The sequence below is a fragment of the Protopterus annectens genome, chromosome 4.part0, assembly GCF_019279795.1.
Source record: "Protopterus annectens isolate FY-2018-M chromosome 4.part0, PAN1.0, whole genome shotgun sequence".
Classification (NCBI taxonomy): domain Eukaryota; kingdom Metazoa; phylum Chordata; order Ceratodontiformes; family Protopteridae; genus Protopterus; species Protopterus annectens.
In genome coordinates, this window is record NC_056733.1 from 883,215,039 (window position 1) to 883,239,510 (window position 24,472).

At 43.7% G+C, this 24,472-nt stretch overlaps 1 protein-coding gene across 4 annotated transcripts in view; it reads left to right on the forward strand.

Annotated features, from left to right (window-relative positions):
* Positions 1-24,472, forward strand: part of CABIN1 (calcineurin binding protein 1) — a 4,301,447-nt gene that overhangs the window by 1,566,917 nt on the left and 2,710,058 nt on the right. For all 4 annotated transcript variants that reach the window (XM_044068841.1, XM_044068840.1, XM_044068839.1 and 1 more), the window contains one exon: positions 22,919-23,072. In XM_044068841.1, coding sequence (XP_043924776.1) covers positions 22,919-23,072 — 154 coding nt within the window. The remainder of the gene's footprint in view (positions 1-22,918; positions 23,073-24,472) is intronic.

Below are 24,472 nucleotides of genomic sequence, written 5' to 3' on the forward strand. Positions count from 1 at the left end.
ACCGAGTGAAGGCTCATTCTACTAGAGCAGTTTCTTCCTCAGGGTCATTCTTTAAAGGTTTGGACATTGGCTCTATACTAGTGGCAGCTACATGGTCCTTTGTCCATACTTTCACTAAACACTACACGCTTGACACCATCTCCAAGTCCAGAGCTGGGTTTGCAAGAGCAATCCTGCATGCATTTGTAGAAAAAGCATAGTCTAACTCCTCCCAACCTGAAGCAAGCTTGAGCATTGGCATTCTCCCTAATGTTATGAATACTGCAGCATATGAATAGGAGGACATAGAATAGTTGTATAAAATCTTATCTTAGCCATAGATGTCCTTCTCTTCTGTATGCTGCAGTATTGTTCTCCCCCTTACCCTGGTGCTTGCCTAATTCTCCTGCTGATATGCTTCTCAACTAGGATCTCACGCTGCTGCTAGGTGGCATACAATTCTGAGGTAGGTGTGTGCTGATGTCTGGTCGACGTACCCGTTATGTTGTGCAGCGTAGCATGTACCTTGCAGTAGCATGAAGACCTTTGGATACTGGCCGGACGAGTCCACCAGAGGCAGACTCTCTAATGTTATGAATACTGCAGCATATCGAAGAGAGGGACATCTATGGTTATGGTAAGATTTTTACACAAATATTCTTTCCTTCCACACTAGCTCCAGCAAACACCTGGTCCGCTGTTTGACTCAGGTCACTTGGTTGTAGATAGGGCTTTGTCTCTCTGAGCCAGCGGAGCTGACTTATCTCACAGTATATTAATTGCTCCATCAGCTAACAATTTCTTCCTTTTAACCTGGTCACCTTTCTATACTGATAACTTTGTTTTTAATTACAGATGTCTTCATTGTGCTGCTTGAGTTCTTTTCCATCCTGTCTTTCAGTAATCAAGACAAATGATACCTTATCCAGTAATGCTTTTGGACTTTGCAAGCTTTCATCTCGTTCTGTGATATCCACACCATGAATGTAGTTCTTTTATTTTTCTCGAGTTTTATCCGGGTCTTTCCATCTTTCTGCTTTTTTTTTCAAATCCTGTATTATTGTTGCTAACTGTTGTGCACTCTTCCCCATCTTCAGTGGTTCCTTACTTCCCCTCACCACCTCCACATTATCATCATCCCAGTCTCCTTTGTCTAGCAGGAGTTACCTGAATGCTGCACTTACCCATACTTAAATCCTGATGTACCTGTGAGTTATATGCTGGTTGATTCCACGTTTCCAAGTTTGAGAGTAAGCAGCCATATTCATCACTCCATATGTAACAAAGCCTCCGAGCCTGCATTACCAAAATTATAACTCCGCGATGAATGGTGTACAAACATATGACAATGTTTAATAGAAGAAGACCTGTGGCCTTGAGTACATTTGAGGTTTGTAGCTGCTGCTCCCTCCATCACAGTTCTGTCTCATCTGTATGAAGTTGTTCCAAGGCCATCAACTCTGTCTAGGAAGTAATATTTGCCTTCATCTGTATTGAAGCTTCTCCCTTCAACAGCCACAGCTCTGTTTTATCCTTCCTCTTCAGTTTCATCATCCACCCTTGACAGTAGTGTGTTTAGTTATTTGTTTTATATACTCGAGACAATGATGCATTTGCCTTTACAGTGTAGTAGCACAGATGTTCTTCATCTCACATTGCTGCAGTCCTAACACTAGGGTAGTCCGCTGTCCCTCGGTCGGCCCGAATATCAGAGTATAAGGCTGACGTCGGTCAAGGCGCATTTGACTGACATCAGAACGTCAGGGTACAAATGCGCATGACCGACGTCATATCCTCAGTCTTTTTTGCCGCATGGTCCGATGCAGAAGCAGTGTTGCAAGTGCCGTCTGAAATTTTTCATTCGGAGTTTCAGACCGAAGTCAGAGTTGGTTAAGTACCCGTTGGGAATATTTTGGTTTTTTCTTGCCTCAGTGGTTTACCGGATGTCAGAAAAAGTGAATAACTGTATTTCTTGTGGGAAACAGATACTGCATAGGGATTACCATAATTTGTGTATACCTTGTTTGGGACCTGAGCACGACGTTGTTGGGTGTCGCTTTTGTGCTAGGTTTAATAAACGCACTATAAAGCGTAGGTTGGATTGTGCCAGGTTGGTCTTTGGGAAGCGGTGCAATTACAATATGCCGTCGGATGCTCCGACGCCGACTTCCTCTAAGAAGCGCAAGGACAAGGCAGTTAAACCTAGGTTAGAGGAGTTGTCCGAACCGGACGCCGGTTCTTTAGAGGCGTCAGTGGAACCGGTGGTTCCGACGGAGGCCTCTATGGAGTCCCAGGGTGACACTGTGTTTTTACAGGATGTGGCCTCCCAGGAGGCAGGTCAGGCTGTAGGGGCTTCTCAGGTAACTGTACTCCCCTCCCTTCCTAAGGTGTCTAGGCCCTATCTTTCTGCTTCCAAGGCTTCTCCTAGAGGCAGGTCTAGTTTTGCTTCTGTGGGTGTCACTCCTAGTTCTTCAGGTTCTGTGCCCAAAAAGCACATGCTTAAAATGGCAGAAGATTTAATAACTTTAATTAGAGGCTCTATTCCCCCTCCTGATAAGAGGCCTAGGATGGAACCTGTGTTGGGGGATTATGAGCAGGCTTCGGATGTGTCTGAGTCTTCGGCTGAAGACTTGCAGGAGTATTCTCATTATTCTGATTCTGATGTGGATGATTCTACTCCTTCTGCTTCTCCTCCTGAGGATTTTTCTTTTTCAGAGACCCTTCACTCCATGAGAGAACATTTTAAATGGGAAGGTCAGGATTTCTCTGATTCCAGGAAAAGGCTTAGGGAATTTTTGTTTTTACCCCAGCATAGGCCTTTAGCTATACCTCCTGTTCTGAATGTAGTGGAAGATGTGTTTGCAGAGGCTTCGCTAAATCCTGACTCTTTGCCTCCTGCTCCTGTTAAACCAGATAGGTACTACAGGGTGCCTGAAGCTCATAAGTTTCTTTTAAAAGTCCTAGGGCAGACCCAGAAACTGTTAGCCAGGGGCCTAAGGGTGTAAAGGCTTCTGTTGTCAAGAATCCGGTTCCTGCAGATAAAGAGGCCAGGGCCTTGGATAGATGGGGAAAGAAAGTTTATACTTCTTCCACTCTAGCTATGAGAGCTTTGAATTGCCAGTTTCACATGTTGAAATATCAAAATTATCTCCTTTCACAGTTGAAATCTAAGGTTGATGCTCTGAAGGTATTGATTGTAAAGAGTTACAAGATTTAGTGCATGTTTCTGAACAGGTGGGTAAGCATTCTTTGCAATGTGGTTTTGATGCTGTACAGGCCTCGTCTAGGGTGGCTGCCACTGGGTCAGTTCTTCGCAGGCATGCCTGGCTGAGGGATCAAAATTTATCTGACCATGTTAAAACTAGGATTTTGGATGCCCTTTGCAATCTGATGTCTTGTTTGGTTCTCCTGTTGAGGCAGTTTTAAAGAAAATGGAAGACAAGGCTAAGTCTATGCAGACTGTTAAAGATTTTTGCAGGTTCAGCCTCCAAAGTTTAGTAGAAATTGGCCTACTAAAGGGTGGACGTATCCTTCTTATGATTCCCAGTCTAGGGGTAGATCTAGACGTGGCAGGGGCAGAGGTCAGGGCTCTTTCAGGCCTAGGACAGGAGTTCTCCTGCACAGTCTTCGGTGAGGGCAGGGGTCAGTCCTTTCGTAAACAGACCCAATGACCTACCTTTTCAGCTGCCAGAACCTTCTCGCCTGGCAGCACCTTTGGGAGGAAGGTTGGCACTTTTCAAAGAAAATTGGAGTTTGATTACCCAAGACAGATGGGTACTGGATATCATACATCACGGTTACAGGTTTTATTTCCATACCTTGCCTCCTTTCAAAGGCATGCCAGACATTCCTCCTCAGCAAAGAATAGAGGCTCACAAGCAAATTTCTCTGTTACTCCAAATAGGGGCCATACAGCCGGTTCCTATGCCAGAAAGGGGCCAAGGATTTTATTCTCGCCTGTTCCTTGTGCCAAAAAAGGGGAACACGTGGAGACCAATTTTGGATTTATCTATCCTCGACATTCCCAAGTTCAAAATGTTGATGTTACAACAGCTTTTACCTCTACTGGGCAAGGATCACTGGATGGTAACTTTGGATCTCAAGGAGGCTTACCTTCATGTTCCTATCAGGCTAAGTTGCAGGAAGTATCTGCGTTTTTGGACTGGGACTTCTCACTATCAGTTCTCTGCATTGCCCTTTGGCTTATCTACTGCGCCCAGAGTATTTACGAAAGTTCTGGCTCCAGTGATAGCTTTCTTCAGGCTAAAAGGAATACAAATCTATCCTTATTTGGACGATTGCCTGATACTGGCTCAAGGAAGGGACGAGCTTCTTCGTCATTTGGAATATGTGATAGCAGTGCTAAGATGCCTGGGGTATTCTGTGAACGAAATAAAGTCCAGTCTAGTACCCTCTCAAGACATGTGCTTTCTGGGAGTAAGACTGAATACAGCATCCCAGATGGCCTTTCTAACCCCGGACAAACAAAGGAATCTTTCCCTTTACTTCCATCATCTATCTCTTCAGTCCGGGCTGACTGCAAGGACAGTCCTTCAAGCCTTAGGGTTCATGGCATCTTGTATTCTGGTGCTTCCCAATGCCAAACTGCATATGAGGAAGTTGCAATGGTATCTCAAAGCTGTATGGACACAGCACTGCCAGCATCTGGACACTGTCATTCAAATAATACCTTGCATTCAAAAGGAATTTTTGTGGTGGGCTCAGGAATGTCACCTAAACAAGGGACTCTCTGTGACCCGGCCAGAGGCGAATCAAATTTTAACAACAGATGCCTCAGACAAAGCTTGGGGAGCTCATCTAAATGGAAAGTGGATACAAGACAAGTGGCCTGTCAGACTACAACATCTACATATCAACTTGAAGGAGATGTTAGCAGTCCAGTTTGCATTAATAGCTTTCAAGGATTTACTTCTTCCAGGGCAGGTGTTGATTCTAACAGACAACACAACTGTCATGTGGTACATCAACAAGCAAGGGGGAACACATTCTTATCCTCTATGCAGGCAAGCAATGATTCTGTGGGAGACTGCTCTCAGTTTACAACTACGTCTTCAGGCAAGGTTTCTGCCGGGAGCACAGAACTCCTTAGCAGATGTGTTAAGCAGACAAATCATGGATCCCCACGAGTGGAAACTGGATCTTCATGTATTTCAGAAATTGACAGTGTCCTGGGGAACTCCAGACATAGATCTGTTTGCTTCTCCACTAAACCACCAGCTGCCAAAGTTTTGCACAAAGCGGTTTCATCCCACAGCTTGGAAGGTGGATGCTCTTTCATTCAGTTGGAAAAATCTTCATGTGTATGCCTTTCCACCTCTGCCTCTCCTCCCAAAGGTACTTCTGAAGGCCAGACAGGACAAGCCAAGGATGATTTTGATAGCTCCAGATTGGCCTCGACAGCACTGGTACCCATTACTGAGAAGTCTGGTACGGACGCCTCCATGGCCTTTGCCTTTGATTCCTCATCTGTTGTCCCAGGAGGACAGTCATTTGCTCAATGTCAAGCTTCACTCTCTTCACCTAACAGCATGGCATATTCTGTTTTAAACCATAAAGGGTCTCAACTTCCACAACAAGTTTTGAATGTGATTTTGGAAGCTAGAAGGCCTAGTACAAGGAAAGTGTACGCAGATAAATGGAAGAGATTTTTATTTTGGAGTGCAGCTAAGGATTTGGATGTTTCTGAGCCTGATTTAAGTGTGGCTCTTCAATATCTTACTGAGTTATTGGACAAAGGTTTGTCCTTCTCTTCTATTAAGATTCATGCTGCAGCAATTTCAGCTCACTATGACTGTGACCCACCATTGTTTTCTCATCCTTTGTTCAAGCAATTTCTTAGAGGGCAAAGAATATAAGACCCCCACGAGAGCTCCTACTCCTGCTTGGGATCTCAATTTTGTGTTGGAGAAACTCACTCTACAACCTTTTGAGCCTGCAGCTACTGCTGAGTTGAAATATTTGTCATGGAAGACTGCTTTTTGTTGGCCATTACCTCTGCAAGAAGGGTTTCTGAATTGCAGGCCCTTATGGCAGTTGAGCCTTTCTTGATTTTCCATAAGGATAGGGTATCTTTACGTACTAATCCTTCCTTTATGCCTAAAGTGGTTTCTAGTGTGGCTTTAAACCAAACTATTCATTTGCCCACTTTTTATGCAAATCCCCAAACTAAAGGGGAAAAGATTTTGCACACCTTAGATGTACACAGGCAGTTGCGATATTATTTGGACAGAACTAAAGGGTTCAGACAATCTCAGCAGTTGTTAGTTTCTTTTGCCTTGTGCTCTCAGGGCAAGCCCGTGTCAAAACAAACTATTTCTAAGTGGATTGGATTTTGCATTGCTTTCTGTTATTCCCATCATGGCAAAGAGATTCCAGCTGGGATTAGGCCTCATTCCACTAGGGCTACTGCCACTTCAACAGCTTTTTGAGGGGTGGCTACTAAGGATATTTTGGAGGCAGCCACTTGGAGTTCAGTGCATACCTTCTCTAGGCATTACCACCTTCCTCTGTACTCTAAATCCAGGGCTGGTTTTGCCACTGCTGTGTTGCAGGGCATCTTGGCAGCCCTGCTTCATTATAGTTTAGCCATCCTCCCTTACCTCTGCTTTGGGATTCTACCCAAGTGTTAGGACTGCAGCAATGTGAGATGAAGAACATAGTACAGTTTTGTACCTACCATAAATGTAGATGTTCAAGATCCACATTGCTGCAGTCCAATTCTACTCCCTCCTTCCCTCTGTAGTTTGAGGTGGTTGTGTGGGCTGGGTTATCCCTCTGAGGTATAGTGTATATATTGTATATATTGTACATATTTTGGTGTTAGGCTGGTTGGTTGTTTAGTTGTTGTCTATGGGTTTTGACCTTTCTTTTTAGGGTCTTCTGACATCTGGGGCAAGAAAAGACTGAGGATATGACGTCGGTCATGCGCATTTGTACCCTGACGTTCTGATGTCAGTCAAATGCGCCTTGACCGACGTCAGCCTTATACTCTGATATTCGGGCCGACCGAGGGACAGCGGACTACCCTAGTGTTAGGACTGCAGCAATGTGGATCTTCGAACATCTACATTTATGGTAGGTACAAAACTGTACTGTCTGGCAGAACTGTCCAGGGCTAGGCATGTTTCACCAAAACCAGTTGCCACTTCTCTACCCAAGGTTTGGTCACTGTACATAGGCAGAAATCTGAAGGACATCTGCTTGGATCAAGAAGTAGACCTTGACTGAACATTGCTCTGCGGGGGTCTGTGTTGTGTAGCGCTCTTCATTTTAACATGGCAGATTGTCTCCTTCTGCTTGGATCAAGAAGTAGACCTTGACTGAACATTGCTCTGCGGGGGTCTGTGTTGTGTAGCGCTCTTCATTTTAACCAGATTGTCTCCTTCTGCTTGGATCAAGAAGTAGACCTTGACTGAACATTGCTCTGCGGGGGTCTGTGTTGTGTAGCGCTCTTCATTTTAACATGGCAGATTGTCTCCTTCTGCTTGGATCAAGAAGTAGACCTTGACTGAACATTGCTCTGCGGGGGTCTGTGTTGTGTAGCGCTCTTCATTTTAACATGGCAGATTGTCTCCTTCTGCTTGGATCAAGAAGTAGACCTTGACTGAACATTGCTCTGCGGGGGTCTGTGTTGTGTAGCGCTCTAAACATGGCAGATTGTCTCCTTGTGTCCCGAGGGAGTTTTGCTCTTGTCCGGTTGCTGGAAATGCCAGTCTTAGTGGGACCAAATGAATGTGTTCGGCTGCCAGGAATAATACCCTATGACCCAGGCAGCTCAGGATTAGTTATTGACCCATATGCTGGAAATGTTCATGAGGGGGGGTGCAGACTTGGCATGCATTGGGTATGGGGGGGGGGGGTGATAGTGGAAGAAAAACAGCATGGTCCATTGTAGATATGATAAGCATGGCAACCAGGTATTATGACAATGGTGTCCTGATGGTGTGGATGTTATCTAACAGGAAGGGTGCTAACATTCTGAAGTCTACATTGGACGAGGCAGCTCATAAGTGAGTGTATGGTGATGGCTTTGTGGAATGTCTCCACTGAGCTGCTGGAGGGGTGGAGAGCAGTAGAGCCAACAAAACAGATGGATGCCTGAGTGATAATCTCCCTTGTCTTAGTTTTTGACGAGGAGGAAAAATGGGCCATTCGGGAGGAGGCAGGGTTGGTGGTAGTCAAACAAAAAAGAAGACAAATATGTTCTTCAGGAATGTGCAGATATTTTTTGAAGTATTTCCCATCTCATCCACCCCTTTGTCAATCAGATTTATTCTTACCATAGCTCCATCCATCATCACAAGCCCACCAGTCACACTAACTTGCATCATTTCCACTTACACCCTCAGCACTCCATGAATTATACATACTGCCCATATACTAATTCTCAACTTTATCATAAACTACCACACCCTCTATCTTTTAACACTTTAAGCCTCCACTCTATTTCCACTTCAACTCCTTCACTATGCATCTAACCTCTAACTTTATACTTTTCACATGGTCCCTATTCTTCTACCTCCTACAACTAACTTCTCCACAACATACCCATCCTTCAGCCACTACAGCCCATCAAGCTCTCTATCCTATGAGGTTCTCTAACTTATCTCCTAGTCTGTATACCATAGACATAAAAATATGAGATTACTAGGCTAATGGCCGTGGCCTAGCCAAGCGTTCATCCTCAAAAAAGAAACTTCAGTCAGCACCTGTCACCCCTGTCAATGAGGGACACAGGTGGAACCCTTGGGACAAATTTATGGTTTCCCACCCACTCATCAAGGTTGCCCTTGAAGAAGAGGGTCAGCGACGTACTTTGTTTGACGTGTATGGGGAGTCTATTTCAGAGACAGGGCAGCCTCTGGGAGACGAACCTGTCTCTCCAGCAGGTTTTGTTAATGTCACATATTAGATTTAGGCTTTTCAGTCGGGTAATATGTGAGGATTTAGACTTACAGATATGGAGCATCTCTAGTAGAGCAGGGGTCTGAGATTGCCTTGCAGGCGAGACACAGATCACCCCTGAGCAATCTGTATGATACCGAGTAGAATGATAGTGATTTGAACCTGTCCACATAGGGTGGTGTTGGAGGCCATGGATTCTCTTTGTGAAGTGTTTCTGTGGCCTTTCCAGTTGGTGCAGATGTTTTGAGAGGTACATACCGAACAGGGTTGTACTCGATTATTGGCCTAATGAGGGAGGAGTATAGAGAGGTAATAACCTCCTTTTTTCTGGATGCAATCCATTTACTTATGAGATGAACCAACTAAAAGGTTTTTCTGACCACTGCCGCTACATACTGGTTGAATGTGAGATTGTTGTCAACCTGTGTACTCAGGTCTCTCACCACAGGTTGTGTACTTAGGGGGTTGATGTTGATGTTATCAGAACGGGTGGCGCTTTTGCTGAATGGTATGATAATATTGCATTTAACTTAAGGCCATGATTTTGGCACCATTCATTTGTTGCTGTGAGACCCTCTTGTAGTATGTTAACATCATTTTGGGAGTCAAAGACAACACCCAACTTACAGTTGTCCACAGACTTGGTCAGCTTCAGGCCTTTTTGTCTTTGCCTGGACTTCTAAGAAGTAGATGCCAGACAGTAGGGGTCCCTGGACAGATCCCTGGGGAACATGACTAGTAACAGGTCTGCTGTTTGAAGTGAAGGCATCTATTTTGACTTTGTAGGTCCTGTTGCTGAGCCAGTTGGCCACCCACCTGATGAGATAAGGATTTATGCCAAGTTCAGTTAGCTTTTTGATGATGCCCAAGTGGGGGATTGTGTCAAAGGCTTTGGCCAAGTCAAGGTAAGCTGTATGTACTAACTTCCCCTCATTCATTTCCTTGGTGGCAGTCTCAAAAAAGTCAACCAGGTTCAGCAGGCAAGATCTCCCCTTGACTAATCCGAACTGGGTGGGGTCAAGTGCTTGGAGATTGCCTATGTCCTTGTTTGTGAGGTCCATAATAAATGCACTCCATGGCCTTACAGATCAGACTTGTCAAGCTAATGGTGCAGTAGTTTCCAAGGTCAGTAGTGGCACCACCTTTGTACAAGGAGATGACAGTGGCAGTTCTCTACTCTGCTTGAATGAAGCCTGTACGTAGGCTATGGTTGAATAAGGTGCTCAATGGCGAGGCTAGTTCTTGTTGGAGATGGTGCAGAATGCAGCTTGAGATACTATCAGGTCCCATGGTAGCTGTGTTCTTTGCCTTGGATAGCGCCTTTAACACTTGATCTACGGAGATGTGAGGTGTGGGACAGTATCGGGGATGTCGAATGGGCTTTTGGGGGGTGAAGTTTGCACTGAAACCTGTCTGCAAGCAGGTTGGCTAAGTCAACAGGATCAGTGTAAGTGGTATCGTTAAGAACTAATTTTGAACAAACTTTGGCTTTGCCATGGGTGCTCTGATGTAACTGAAAAAGGCTTTGTGGTTAGCCTCTGTTTCGGATGCTAGTTTAATTTCATAATTGGCTTTGGAGGTTTTCACTCGTGATCTAATTTGCTTGTTGAGGCTAAGGAGGGAGTTTTTCCATTTGGGAATTTGTGCCTTATTACCCTTGGACAACAGTTTCTTCCTTTTGTTGTTAAAGCCTGTTGATAGAGGATGCCCACCACATAGGTCTGTGTTTCCTTGAGGAGCAGGTTTTAGTTCTGTGGGTATGGCTGACTCCATGCATTTGTACAGGTGCTTGTGTACTGCATTGGCATACTGTTCAGCATCTTTGTCTGCATTCTCTGAGGGGGTGGTGATGTGAAGCTACTGATACCCTCCCTTAGAAGGTTGTAGTCCGCTTTTGAGAACTTTTTTAGCCTGGTTACAGCTGGGGGGGGGGGGGGTGGACAGGATAGACACTTCGAATGAGACTGACCAATGGTCTGATTTTACCAGGGGAAGAACTTACTATGAGGGTGGTACAGTGGTTGCCCATGTTTGTGAGAACCAAGTCTATAATGTTATCTCCCCTTTTGGGGGATGAGACAAGCTGGTCTGGTGCGTTAAAATTGATGAAGTCAAGGAATCGGGTGAGTGCATTAGAGCAGGAATAGTTCACCCAGTCTATGGTGGAGTAGATGAAGTCACCAAAGATCAGGGTGTTAGGGGGTACCTTGATGGAGTCATGGAGGGAGGGGGTCTATAGCTGGCTGTAACCTAGATAGGTGTCTTGCCAATTGTCAGTTGCATCCGGAGTAGTTCTAGTGCATCATGCTGGTAAACCAGTCTGGAGGTGTTTGTCTTTAATGAAAATAGAAACTCCACCATCCTTAGTCTTCCCGACCTCATTTTGGGGTTGGAATGTTTGGAAAGAGGTATAGCCTGGTAAGGCAGGGGTGCTCTCTGCAGCCTTTAACCAAGTTTCCATGACTGCACGGATGTTGGCATCTTCCAGTGTGAGAAGAGCCTCCAGTGAGTGCATTTTCAGGTTAAGACTTCTAGCGTTAAGCAGCATGACGTTCAATTTGCTTTTTGACAGATCTTTTATGTTGGAAGATTGGTCTTTGGAACATTGCCTAAAAAAGGCAAAATGGGGAGGCAAGAGCCTTGGCCAGAATCCTGAATCCCAGAGGTGACAATTGGAAGCCATGTCTGGTAAAGGATCGAGGCCTGTCAACCATGTCATCCCAGGCAGACAGATACTGGATCCCCTTGGAATGACACTAGAAACCAAGTCAGTTATTTTTTGTTGGTATTCTGGTATAATTCTTGATGAAGTTAGGATGCTGCTTAGGACTAGGTTATACCTGCCTGGGACGCATACTCTGAGATCTTAGTCATGTCTCTCTTCATATAATCCAGGGAGGTACATCTCAAGTCATTCACACTAACGTGAACTGTGACATGGTCATACTTGTACCTGTTGTGGAGAGACTTAAGTGCGTGTCTGATGTGGCGGATTCTGACAACTAACTGTGATCTTCTCCTTGTCAAGCCTGGTGAGTGGGACTTTGGTGTCTCACAACTGAGTAGCCAGTGACTAGTTTGTTTGTGTCTTTCGGCTTTTCCTGGTTAGGCGTCACCACAGCAGAACTCCGGTCCGCTAATGATTGGCAGTAGATTTTTACGTGCCGAGTTGCCATCCCTGACGCACAACCTTCAGCGAAGGTACGCCCATTCTCGAATGTCTCCACACTGAAGATGCTCTAGCTGAGAATCGAACGGGCCAATGTCTAGCTGTGAGGCGACAGCGCTACCGCAGCACCACCACATTTGGTTTGTTGATGTGCCTTATGGGCTGTGTTTGTGAGACACTACTGTGTTGTCCGCTGTCTGTAATGTGTTTGCTGTTGTGTGTGGAATATTTTGAGTGTGTTTTTGAGGTCTTTGCTGTTAGGTAAGTTTTTATTGAGGACCTCTGCATAGGTGGGATGTGTGTTGTGCTTGGCTATGTGATGTGGGTGGTATGGTGTCTGTGCTGTCAATCTCCTCTTTGTCAGGATTACTGACTGTGACACAAGAGAGCATGGATTCCAGGTTACTGATATAGATGCATTTCTCGCAAGTAGAATCATTATGTGCTAGGAGATGAGGGTTTTCGGTGAACATGAGGCAGTTGCTATACTGTCTCAGTATGCCCATTTCAGCCAGGCTGGCAGGAGAAACTGACGGAATTGTCCAGACATAGTGTTGGGCTGTGTTTGTGAGACACTACTGTGTTGTCCGCTGTCTGTAATGTGTTTGCTGTTGTGTGTGGAATATTTTGAGTGTGTTTTTGAGGTCTTTGCTGTTAGGTAAGTTTTTATTGAGGACCTCTGCATAGGTGGGATGTGTGTTGTGCTTGGCTATGTGATGTGGGTGGTATGGTGTCTGTGCTGTCAATCTCCTCTTTGTCAGGATTACTGACTGTGACACAAGAGAGCATGGATTCCAGGTTACTGATATAGATGCATTTCTCGCAAGTAGAATCATTATGTGCTAGGAGATGAGGGTTTTCGGTGAACATGAGGCAGTTGCTATACTGTCTCAGTATGCCCATTTCAGCCAGGCTGGCAGGAGAAACTGACGGAATTGTCCAGACACAGTGTTCTGAAACTTGGATGGACTTATGGAGCGAGAGTTTAGAGAAGGGTTTTATCCACAAGAGCGTAGACCACAAAAACCTTAAATGTTAAATAACTGGCCTGAAGCCAAAGTACTAAAACCAGAACTAAGAGGGTTAGAATAACAGACAAATTTAATCAGGCTACTAACAAGCAGTAATAAATATAGCAGAATAAAAGCACTTCAACACTTAAGAGCAAGCAGCAAGGCAAAATAAGGTGGTAAAGTAGGAAGAACGCAATCACAGTAAAAGCAGTTGAATAAAATGTAATTTTTTTTTTAGTGTAGAGGGAAGAAACGGAAGATAATTCAAGATTAAGACACTAACGGAGTTAGCCTTTCCAAATGCGCTGTCTGTACACAATAGAATGAGCTGATGATATGGGACTGGGAGGAGTGTCCAAAATCAAAGAAGCAAGGGGGGGTAGTCCTTCCCAAATGATCACTCTGTACTCAGCACAGTAAGCAAATGAGATGGGACTGGGAGGAGTGCCCAAAATCAAATTTACAGCTGGGGTGGGCAATTCCAAAGCCACCAAGTTTAAGAATACAACAACACTTGAGTGGGAGGGTGGGGGAAAAGAATATAACAACACTTGGGGGTGGGAGGGTGGCAGAAAAACAAAATGCAGACACCGAGAAAAGCAGTCTGAAGCAAGTAAATAAATGCAGCACCGTTTTGTTAACTATCACTAAAACAGAAAAACAAAATGCAGGCACAGAAACCGGCAGCATCAAGCAAATAAATAAATGCAGCACAAGTTTTGTTAACTATCACTGAAACAGATAAGCACAAAAAAGTGTGCTAATAGAAGCTTTCTGTATCCAGATGGGTATCGAATCAGTCACAGCCAGGCCACAAGGAGCAGCGAAGATACTGATACAGTTTCACAGAAATGTAATGCCTTATACCAGTACTATAAAGGAAAACTTTAGAGCCTCAGGGAATCACATAACACAAAAAGCTGGCTTCAACAGAAAGTAAACCAACCCAGCTGAATAAAATCCAGACAGTGACAAGAAATATCAAGCAAATAAATAAATGCAGTACAATTTTAACTGTCAGTAAAACAGAAAAAACAAAATGCAGACACCGAGAAAAGCAATTTCAAGCAAATAAATAAATGCAGCGCAGTTTTGTTAACCATCACTAAAACAGAAAAATAAAATGCAGACACAGAGACACGCAATATCAAGCAAATAAATAAATGCAGGACAGTTTGCTCAAAAATAAAATTTCTTCCCACTCTACTTAATCCCTACTCAACAAAAATTCAACCTTATCTGCATATTATCCTTCAAGATAGAGCCACACATGCTGTTTTTGTTTAGTCTAGTTATGGCAGCAAAAAGAAGACGGGTACTCAATCCTCTCCCACCCCCAAATTCTACACTGTCCCAATGTGTCCCCCCCCCCCCCTAACTCTTACAAATCGCTGAATTTCACAACCATTAACCTCCAAAGCATCCAGAACAAAATATCTGAATTCCATTCCTGGACAGCCCATAACAAACCTGACATCGTAGCTGCCACTGAGACATGGGTAAAGCCTTATGTTAAAGATACAGAATTCCTTGATGCAGGCTTTGCATGTCTTAGATCTGACTGACCACTTAAAGGTGGAGGAGTCTGTTATATCCTTACTCCTTCTCCGTAATACTTTACACCAGGCTAATCCCAAAATTATCGGCTGAAATATAAATATACTTCCTTAAAATGAGCAATTGTTTTATTGGGTTATATATTCCACCCGGCAGTAACATCCCTATCTTAGAGGAAATACTTGCATGGGCATCAAATAATATAGAAAATGAAACTAGCATTTTAGGAGATGTCAGTATTAATTGGCTAGACATCTTCCACCAAAATCCTTCCACCAGTATCAACCTATATACTGTCACACAACTAATCACAGACATAACTAGACCAAACAAAAATAATAGCAGTTGCTCCATCTTAGACTGGATTCTGGTCTCTGACCCAAATAAAATACACAGGAACTCTCTCCCCAGTAGCATAAGCGATCACTGTCCTGCCTTTATACTTTGAAAAACCACTCCATCACTTAGCTGTCACCACTACAAACATACTAGAGACCTTTCCCATTTCTGCTCCACAACATTTTACTGCCTACAATGCATCAGTTGGAACGTATTGAAATCCCTTCCCCATAGATGACTCTGTTGAATTCTTTAACGCAAGATTTTTCAAGGTCTTAAGCAACCAAGCACCACCCTTTCTATGTAGGATGAAAACTAATCATGCTACCTGGCTCACAAAACACCTCATGACTGCAAGGGACAAAGCTTGGAAACGCTGGTAAAAAATCAAAAACATCTCCGACCTGGCAAAATACAAATAGCTCCATAATCAAGTGAAGCAACTAGAAATAAAAGACAAAAAAGATCACTACCTTACACTGCAAAACCACCATAAACAAAACCCTAAAAAGTTTCGGAGCACCATTAATTCCCTACTTAAACCCAGAGTCAAACAACAGTCCATGCCCAAACCCTGACAAAACACTCACAGAAATAGCTACACTCTTAACTCTTACTTTATCAACACTATTGCCAATCTAACTGCCACCTTTCTTGCACATCCACCCTCTTTCCAAACCCATATTCCTCCATCCACAAACTTCGCTCACTCGTCCCCACCAACACAATACAAAACTGCTTCAAAATCTCAAACTTTGCTCTACTGCCCAGACACCCTACCTCCCAAATTCCTACAAATTGCTGGCAATTCCATACGCTACCCCATCAGTATACTTAACAGATCCATTCTAGAGTTGTACATACCCACTATTTGGAAAAAGACCTACATTCTGCCTGTACATAAAGGTGGCAGTAATATAGACTTTTCCAACTTCTGACCCATCGCTACCCTCTCATCTATCTCTTAAGATTGTAGAAAAATGCTTCCACACCCAACTTCTTCACTATGTGATTCACAATCACATCCTTTCTCCCACCCAGCATGGATTTCAACCAGGTCATAGCACTACTACAGCTCTCATATCCTTCTCTGACATAGTCAACCAGGCCCAAGATGAGGGAAAATTGTTTCCCTCTCTTTCTAGATCTCTCCAAGGCCTTTGATATGGTTTCCCACTCTTCCTTATCACTAAACTGGCTAGCATAGGCATCTCGCCTCCATTCCTAGAGTGGCTCTCAAATTACCTCTCTAACAGGCAACAGGCAACCAAATGACACAATTCTTTCTCTCCTTTCCTGGACACAACAAGCAGGTGTTCCACAATGATCCATATTAGGGACCCTTTTGTTCAACATTTTTATCAATAACTTCCACACCTCTCTTAACTACTGTCATCCAATATGCAGATAATTCTACAATCATCTGTGCTGCCAACTCACTATCAGACCTTCTCCTGCTCACACAAGACATTATCACTAGCACAAAATTATGGATGTCCAATAACCATCTCGCCCTAAACCCAAATTAAACTTGTTCTTTTTCAACCAAAGAAATCCACTTCATTAAACCAAGAAAATGTCACCATCCAATCCCAAAACAGAACTGTAATTGAAGTAGTACCAAAACTGTTAGGGGTCATCATAGATGAAAATCTGACATTTGACATGCACAGTCAAATCAATATTAAAAAAAACACACCAAAAACTTGGATCTCTTTTTAGACTTAAATACTTCCTCAGCTACTCCGCAAACCTGCTTCTTCCTTCCTTCTACCATCACTTCTTTATGGTGTACCTCTTTTGCCAATATTCAGGCCTCTATAAAACACAAACTAGTCTCTTGCTACAATAAAATCGCAAAATTTGTAACCAATGCTAACTATTCTTCTCACCGCTGCTCTTTACTACTCCTACTAAACTGACTGGAACTACCACATTGTTGGACACATGCAACTAATCATTGCACACAAGTTTATTTATAAACCTACCAACTGCCCTTCCTTGTCCTCTACTCACACGTCATTCAAATAGACCTCTTAGGTCCTATAACCAACTGCTCTTAAATGTAGTGAGACCTACCCACACAGCTGAACAAACAGTAGCTAAACTATGGAATACTCTCCCATCTTCAATTAGGTCTGTCAGCAATAGCCTTCTCTTTAAGAAGTCCCTGAAACATCTTGCCTCACTATGACAATGCAACTGCACCAAGGATGTTCGAGTTACACTGCTGCAGTCATTAGACTTGGGTTATCCTGCCGTCAGGCGGTTCCCCAGTCGGCCTGAGTTCCAAAGTCTTGGTCCGGCGTCAGTTGCTGTCGCCTCCTTCCTGACGTCAGTGCGACAGGGGTATATAAGATGCAGCCAACGCCATTTTCTTCAGTCTTTCTTGCTGCACGGTGCCCAAAACAGAAGCAGTTCGCAAGTGCCGGTCGGCCAACTCCTGAGATTTTCATTCCGAATCCAGAACTGAAGTCTTATAAAAAAGCTAAGTACCCTGTTGGGGAAACTTTTTCTAGCCTCAGACCGATGTCAGTAAAAGTTAATAATTGTATTTCTTGTGGGAAGCAAATACCTCATAAGGATTTCCACTCCTATTGTATTCCATGCCTAGGCCCTGACCATGACGCCACTGGTTGTCGGTTTTGTGCTAGGTTTAACAAGCGCACTATTAAACGTCTGTTTGATTTTTCCCGACATTATTTTGGCAGAAAATTCAATTACAACATGCCGTCGGAACTTCCAACGACCGCAATGCATAAAAAGCGCAAGGACAAGGACAGGCATCCGAGGCCCAAAACTGACGACGAGGCCTCTTCTAGGCCGGTCGCCGGTTCTCTGGTTTTCAGCGAGGCGCTTACGCAGCCCCCGATGACCGCTTCCACAGAACCACAGACTGCCTCCGACTCCCACGTGGAGCAGGCTGAGCCTTCGGACGCAGTAGGTTTTCAGCTTTCCGATCCTAACCCTACAGAGGGAATCGAAGTAGCTGAGCAATCCACAGCGACAGAGGGTGCTTTTAGACCTACCCAGTTAACCATTAAACCCTCTGCCAAATCTAAGCCCCCCTTAAAAGCAAAGAAACAGCAACTCTCTCCAGGACAGGCTTCCATGCCTAAAAAGCAAATGCTAAAAATGGCCGAGGACCTAATCACCCTGATCAGGGGGTCCCATCCCCCTCCTGATAAAAGGCCCAGAACAGGATGCAGACTATGAATCTTCTGACCAGGTGTCCATTTCCTCAGACTCTTCCTCGGACCTAGGATATTCTTTTCCCCCTTATGAGGATTCTGATGCTGAGGAATCAGTTCCATCAGCCTCTCCGCCTGAGGATTACTCCTTTGGGGAGACCTTACATACCATGAGGGAACATTTCCATTGGGAAGGCCAGGATTACTCAGAATCCAAGAAAAGGCTCAGAGACTTCCTTTTATTGCCTCAACACAGACCCCTTGCTATCCCGCCAGTTTTAGATATTGTGGATGATGTGTACACTGAATCCAGTTTAAACCCAGACTCCTTACCCCCAGCCCCAGTTAAACCTGATAGATATTACAGAGTCCCTGACTCTAACAAATTTCTGTACAAAAGCCCTGTTGCTGACCCTGAAACTATTTCTCAGGGACCCAAAGGGATTAAGGCCTCATCAGCAAAAAACCCAGTTCCCTCTGACAGAGATTCCAGAGCGTTAGACAGATGGAGAAAGAAGGTATATACGTCTGCGACTTTAGCAATGAGAGCCTTGAATTGCCAGTTCCACATGCTAAAATGTCAGCAATTTGTAATGTCGCAGTTGAAACAAAAGATGCTTACAGATTCAGATCCTCCTAACTTTAAAGAAATGCAGGATTTATTGCATGCAGCTGAACAAGTTGGAAAACATACTTTACAATGTGGATTTGATTCCTTAGAGGCCTCCTGTAGAGCAGCAGTTACAGGCTCTGTCATTAGAAGGCATGCTTGGTTAAAAGAACATACGTTACCAGATCATGTTAAGGTCAAATTATTGGATGCACCTTTGCAGCGGGATGTGCAGTTTGGAGTTAAGGCAGAGGAGGTATTAAAGCAGATGGAGGATAAGGCAAAAATCTATGCAAACGGTGAAAGATTTCTTACAGGTTCAGCCTCCTCGTTTTAGCAGAAATTGGCCAACAAAGAATTGGTCCTTTCCAGTCACAGATTGACCTCAAAGGGGCAGATACAGACGTCTAAGAGGTAGAGGTCAGGCACAAAGCCCTTACAGGCCTCTACAATGGGGTACACCAGGCCAAAAAGAAGGGGAAGACAGGCTTCAACCTTATAAAAAGCAGCCTCAATGACTTTCCACTGCAGTTGCCAAACAGCTCTCTCTTGGCAGCCCCCTTAGGAGGAAAAAGGCACTTTTCTATCACAACTGGCATTGCATCACCAAAGACAAATGGGTTCTCAACATTGTATCTCAAGGTTACAGGTTCCACTTTCACACTCTGCCAAGGCTAAAAGGAATGCCAAATCTGCCACCAAGTCAATGGGCAGAGGCTCAAAAACAAATTACAGCACTCATGGACATGAGAGCTATTCAGAAGGTACCACCACAGGAGCAAGGACAAGGATTTTACTCAAGACTCTTTCTGGTTCCCAGAAAGGACAAAGCCTGGAGGCCCATTCTGGACCTTTCTTCACTAAATCCTGGATGTTCCGAAATTCAAGATGTTGACACTACAGCAGCTTCTTCCCATGCTGGGCAAGAAAGCTTGGCTCATGACTTTGTACCTCAAAGAGGCATACCTGCATGACCCTATCAGACAAAACTGCAGAAGATACCTCAGATTGCTAGCTGGTTCAATGCACTATCAATTCTCTGCACTGCCCTTTGGCTTATCTACTGCGCCCAGGGTCTTCACAAAGTGCCTGGCACCAGTAATTGCATTTTGCAGGCAAAAAGGAATTAAAATTTACCCATACCTGGACGACTGCCTGATTCAAGCAGAGAGCAAGGACATTCTACTAAAGCATCTGGCATACGTAAAAAAGTTATTAAGTTGTCTGGGGTACACAGTAAATGAAAAGAAATCAAAACTAGTGCCCTCACAACAGATAATATTCCTGGGTGCCAGCTTGAACACAACGGCCCAGATGGCTTATCTCACGCCAGACAAGCAAGGACAACTGACTCAGTATTTTCATTTAATGGCAACAAAGACCCAACTCCCTGCAAGAAAAAATTTGCAGGCCTTGGGCTACATGGCATCTTGCATACTACTAATTCCATATGCCAGACTGCGTATGAGGAGCAGGCCTTGGGCTTCATGGCATCTTGCATACTACTAATTCCATATGCCAGACTGCATATGAGGAAACTACAATGGTACCTAAAGAGTGTATGGTCTCAACACTGTCAAAGTTTGGAAACAGGTATACCACTAATTCCTTGCCTACAACAGGAGTTTCGATGGTGGGCACAAGCTTGTCACCTCAACAAGGGACAGCCTTTCACTCAACCCACAGCCAGGCAAACACTGACAAGGTTGTAGTTCCTATGACCTGAACTCCCTTTCCACCTGCCTCCTCCCTTCCTTGTCTCATTTCTATCTCGCTCTATGTATCCCGACACTTGTATGTTATCAGCCTTGATTGACTCTCTTCTTCATTCACTGACTCGCACAATACTAATATTTATCCTTTAACTGCTCTTATGAACAGACCGTTTCAGAATATACTGTCTTTAGCTTGTACTGGTTCTTGTAGTGAACTGTTGTATGTTTGAGCATGTACTGCACATTAGTCTGTACTGGTTCTGTATAGATCCACAGTTGGTTCTCAGAAGGCACCACCTACTGGCTATCCACCATATGGTACTGTGTTGAATTTATACTGTGCTGTACATGTGCATGGTCTGACAATGTATGACTGTGTACTGATCAGATTGTACTGTCTTTTAGTTCACCATATGGTACTGTGTTGAATTTATACTGTGCTGTACATGTGCATGGTCTGACAAGGTATGACTGTGTACTGATCAGATTGTACCGTCTTTTAGTTCTCCACCATATGGTACTGTGTTGAATTTATACTGTGCTGTACATGTGCATGGTCTGACAAGGTATGACTGTGTACTGATCAGATTGTACCGTCTTTTAGTTCTCCACCATATGGTACTGCGTTGAATTTATACTGTGCTGTACATGTGCATGGTCTGACAGGGAATGACTGTGTACTGATCAGATTGTACTGTCTTTTAGTTCTCCACCATATGGTACTGTGTTGAATTTATACTGTGCTGTACATGTGCATGGTCTGACAATGTATGACTGTGTACTGATCAGATTGTACCGTCTTTTAGTTCTCCACCATATGGTACTGTGTTGAATTTATACTGTGCTGTACATGTGCATGGTCTGACAATGTATGACTGTGTACTGATCAGATTGTACTGTCTTTTAGTTCACCATATGGTACTGTGTTGAATTTATACTGTGCTGTACATGTGCATGGTCTGACAATGTATGACTGTGTACTGATCAGATTGTACTGTCTTTTAGTTCTCCACCATATGGTACTGTGTTGAATTTATACTGTGCTGTACATGTGCATGGTCTGACAAGGTATGACTGTGTACTGATCAGATTGTACTGTCTTTTAGTTCACCATATGGTACTGTGTTGAATTTATACTGTGCTGTACATGTGCATGGTCTGACAATGTATGACTGTGTACTGATCAGATTGTACTGTCTTTTAGTTCACCATATGGTACTGTGTTGAATTTATACTGTGCTGTACATGTGCATGGTCTGACAAGGTATGACTGTGTACTGATCAGATTGTACTGTCTTTTAGGTCTCCACGCTATGGTGCTGTGTTGAATTTGTACTATGCTTCGCATTTTTTTTTTTTATTTATTTAACATTTGTTGACCGGGAATGTCCGACTAGGTTCCACAGAGCCTGTTTTCAGCGGAGGCCCGGGGAGAAATGCTCCAGATGCATGTCTTTGGAATGTGGGAGGAAACCGGAGTACCCGGAGGAAACCCACGCGAACACAGGGAGAACATGCAAACTCCACACAGAAGGCACCCCAGCCGAGAATCGAACCGGAGAACCTCTTGCTGTGAGGCGACAACGTTAACCGCTGCACCACTGTGCTGCCCAATTTTTATGTTCATGTTTATTGTTTCTCACATATTATACTATATATGCACTGTGTAATGCTTATACTGTATTTATGGAGCTTTTTTCCCTGGGCCTCCACTGAAAATGGGTTCACCTTGGCCCAGTGGACTTGTTTGTTTGTGTCTTTCGGCTTTTCCCGGTTAGGGGTCGCCACAGCGGAACTCCGGTCCGCTAATGATTGGCAGTTGATTTTTATGTACCGGCTTGCCAGGCCTGATGCACAGCTTTCAATGAAGGTACGCCCATTCGCGCATGTCTCCACGCAGAAGACGCTCTAGCTGAGTGGACTATCGCAGTAAATAAATGTAAATAAATAAATTTCAAAAATATCTTCACATACATGAAAAATCTTCTGTTCTCTACCATTATGCCCTTCTAGTTGAACTCGGGCGAAATGTGTCTTCCTGGTGTAATGCAAGTGCTTTGCCTTTTTACCATTTTTTTTAGTTAGTTTTCATTGCACATTGTTTTTTAAAGTAGTAGGTGGTATTAAGGTGGTTGAGACCCGTTACAAAGCTAGAGCCATTCCTGACATGACACCTTGTTAATGAACATTTTAAATTGGGTCCCTCCTGAAACTTTTGACTAAAAGTATTGGTGTTTCTTTTCCTGAACCCTCAGACCCATCAGTGTGATTGGCTTTGCATGGAAACCTATATTCCTGTATGATGCGTTTCCCCTCTCCCCTTGTGCAGGTGTGTGTTGGGGTGGTCAAGATGTTTTTGGCTACCATGATTCTACCTTGCAGGAAGAGAAGTGATATGATCTGTGTTTCCCTCCTTGTAGTTGATTGACTGCAGCATGGCTGTCCCTGATGAGCCCAAGGAACCATACGTGTCCTCTGTGCTTCCATGGATTATCCTGCATCGTATTATTAAACATGAAGAAGAGACCTTTACTTCCCTTCGTCGCCAGCAGTTGAGCACCACAAAGCAAGAGGGTGAGTGAAAAATGATTGCTGTAGCTCATTGCACATTTGTTGTGGCCTTGTGGGAATTAATTTCTTTCTCCATGACACTTGATGCAGTCTGCTTGTATTTATTACTGTGAGAAGAAGTGTTACAGTTTGTTGCTTAGGTTTGTAGCAAAGCCTCCGTGAAACAAGTTTAGTCGGTCTACGAAAGGCACGTGGTATTACAAGATGCTGTCACATCCATCATCCACCATTCCCTTATCGGTCATTTTTAGATGCCATTTGATATTCGTAGGCTCTACCTTGGATTCCTAGTGCTGGTGGTGGCAGGTTTTTCTGGCTGTAGTACCACTTTAAAGCTACTACCTAAGCTGAACTGAATGACATTAACACCAACAAAGAAAATACTGTGTAGGAATACCAGTTTTTGAAGTATGAATAAGTAACTTGGAATGTAGGGTAGTCAGACTGCAGGAAACCATGAAGTTGTCTGAGTGTATATCAGTTAACAGTAAGAATTGTATTGCTCGCAGAATCTTATTTTCTCTTATGAACAAAGGTTATTGCATTATGTGGGTGAAAGATGAGTTCACAGATGCCAGTAATTATGGAAACCATATGGGTTAAATTAACAGAAAGTAGCTGGAATTAGATCTGACAGCTCAGATAAGTGTGAAACTTCAAGTGAGATAGTCAACTGTACTGAGGAATGGTTCCCTGACTGCAGTCCTGGTTCAAGTAGCAGGCCCACACACTGGAGGAGCTGGGCAAGAAGGGATACAGCAGAGCAGCCAAACAGCTTACTCGACCTTGGGAATGAGTGATTTTTTTCACCTTAGTCTGAGTGATTCTCTCTGGACAGCTGAGACTGTCTCAGGCAGTAGGGAGAAAAGAAGGCACTGAAGCCCAACAGTGGATGAACAGCACTCTTGTAGGGACATAGGATGTGGAATGTGGGTTTAGGTCTTTAAATAAACTCGCTGCAGGAAGTTGTATGTCTTGTAGTGCACATTGCTGACTAGATAGCAAAGTCTGAGTAAAGACCTTATGGAAGTTGACATCTTCAGTGTTTCTTTATTTGCTTGTCATCAAGACAACATATAGTGTCAGAAATAAAAAATGTATTTGAAAAACTGGGAAAATTTGCCAACACACAGAAAAAAGTATATTGGCCTGCAATAGCTTTTCTGTTTTGAAGTACAGAAGTACAATTTTCAAGTAAATATATGCTACAGCTGTGACCATCAGGAGTCCTTTCTCTTCAAGGGAGTTTAACAGAAGACTGGGAGGTTTGAATCTAAAATTTTAATTTGTGCCTCATTATTAGTGGATGAGCTGAGAGTTTTGAATGCTACATTCCTGTGTGTTAGTGAGGAATGTCCCTTAAAACTATTTCAGTCTTACTTTTGTTGAAGAGAAAGGTAAAA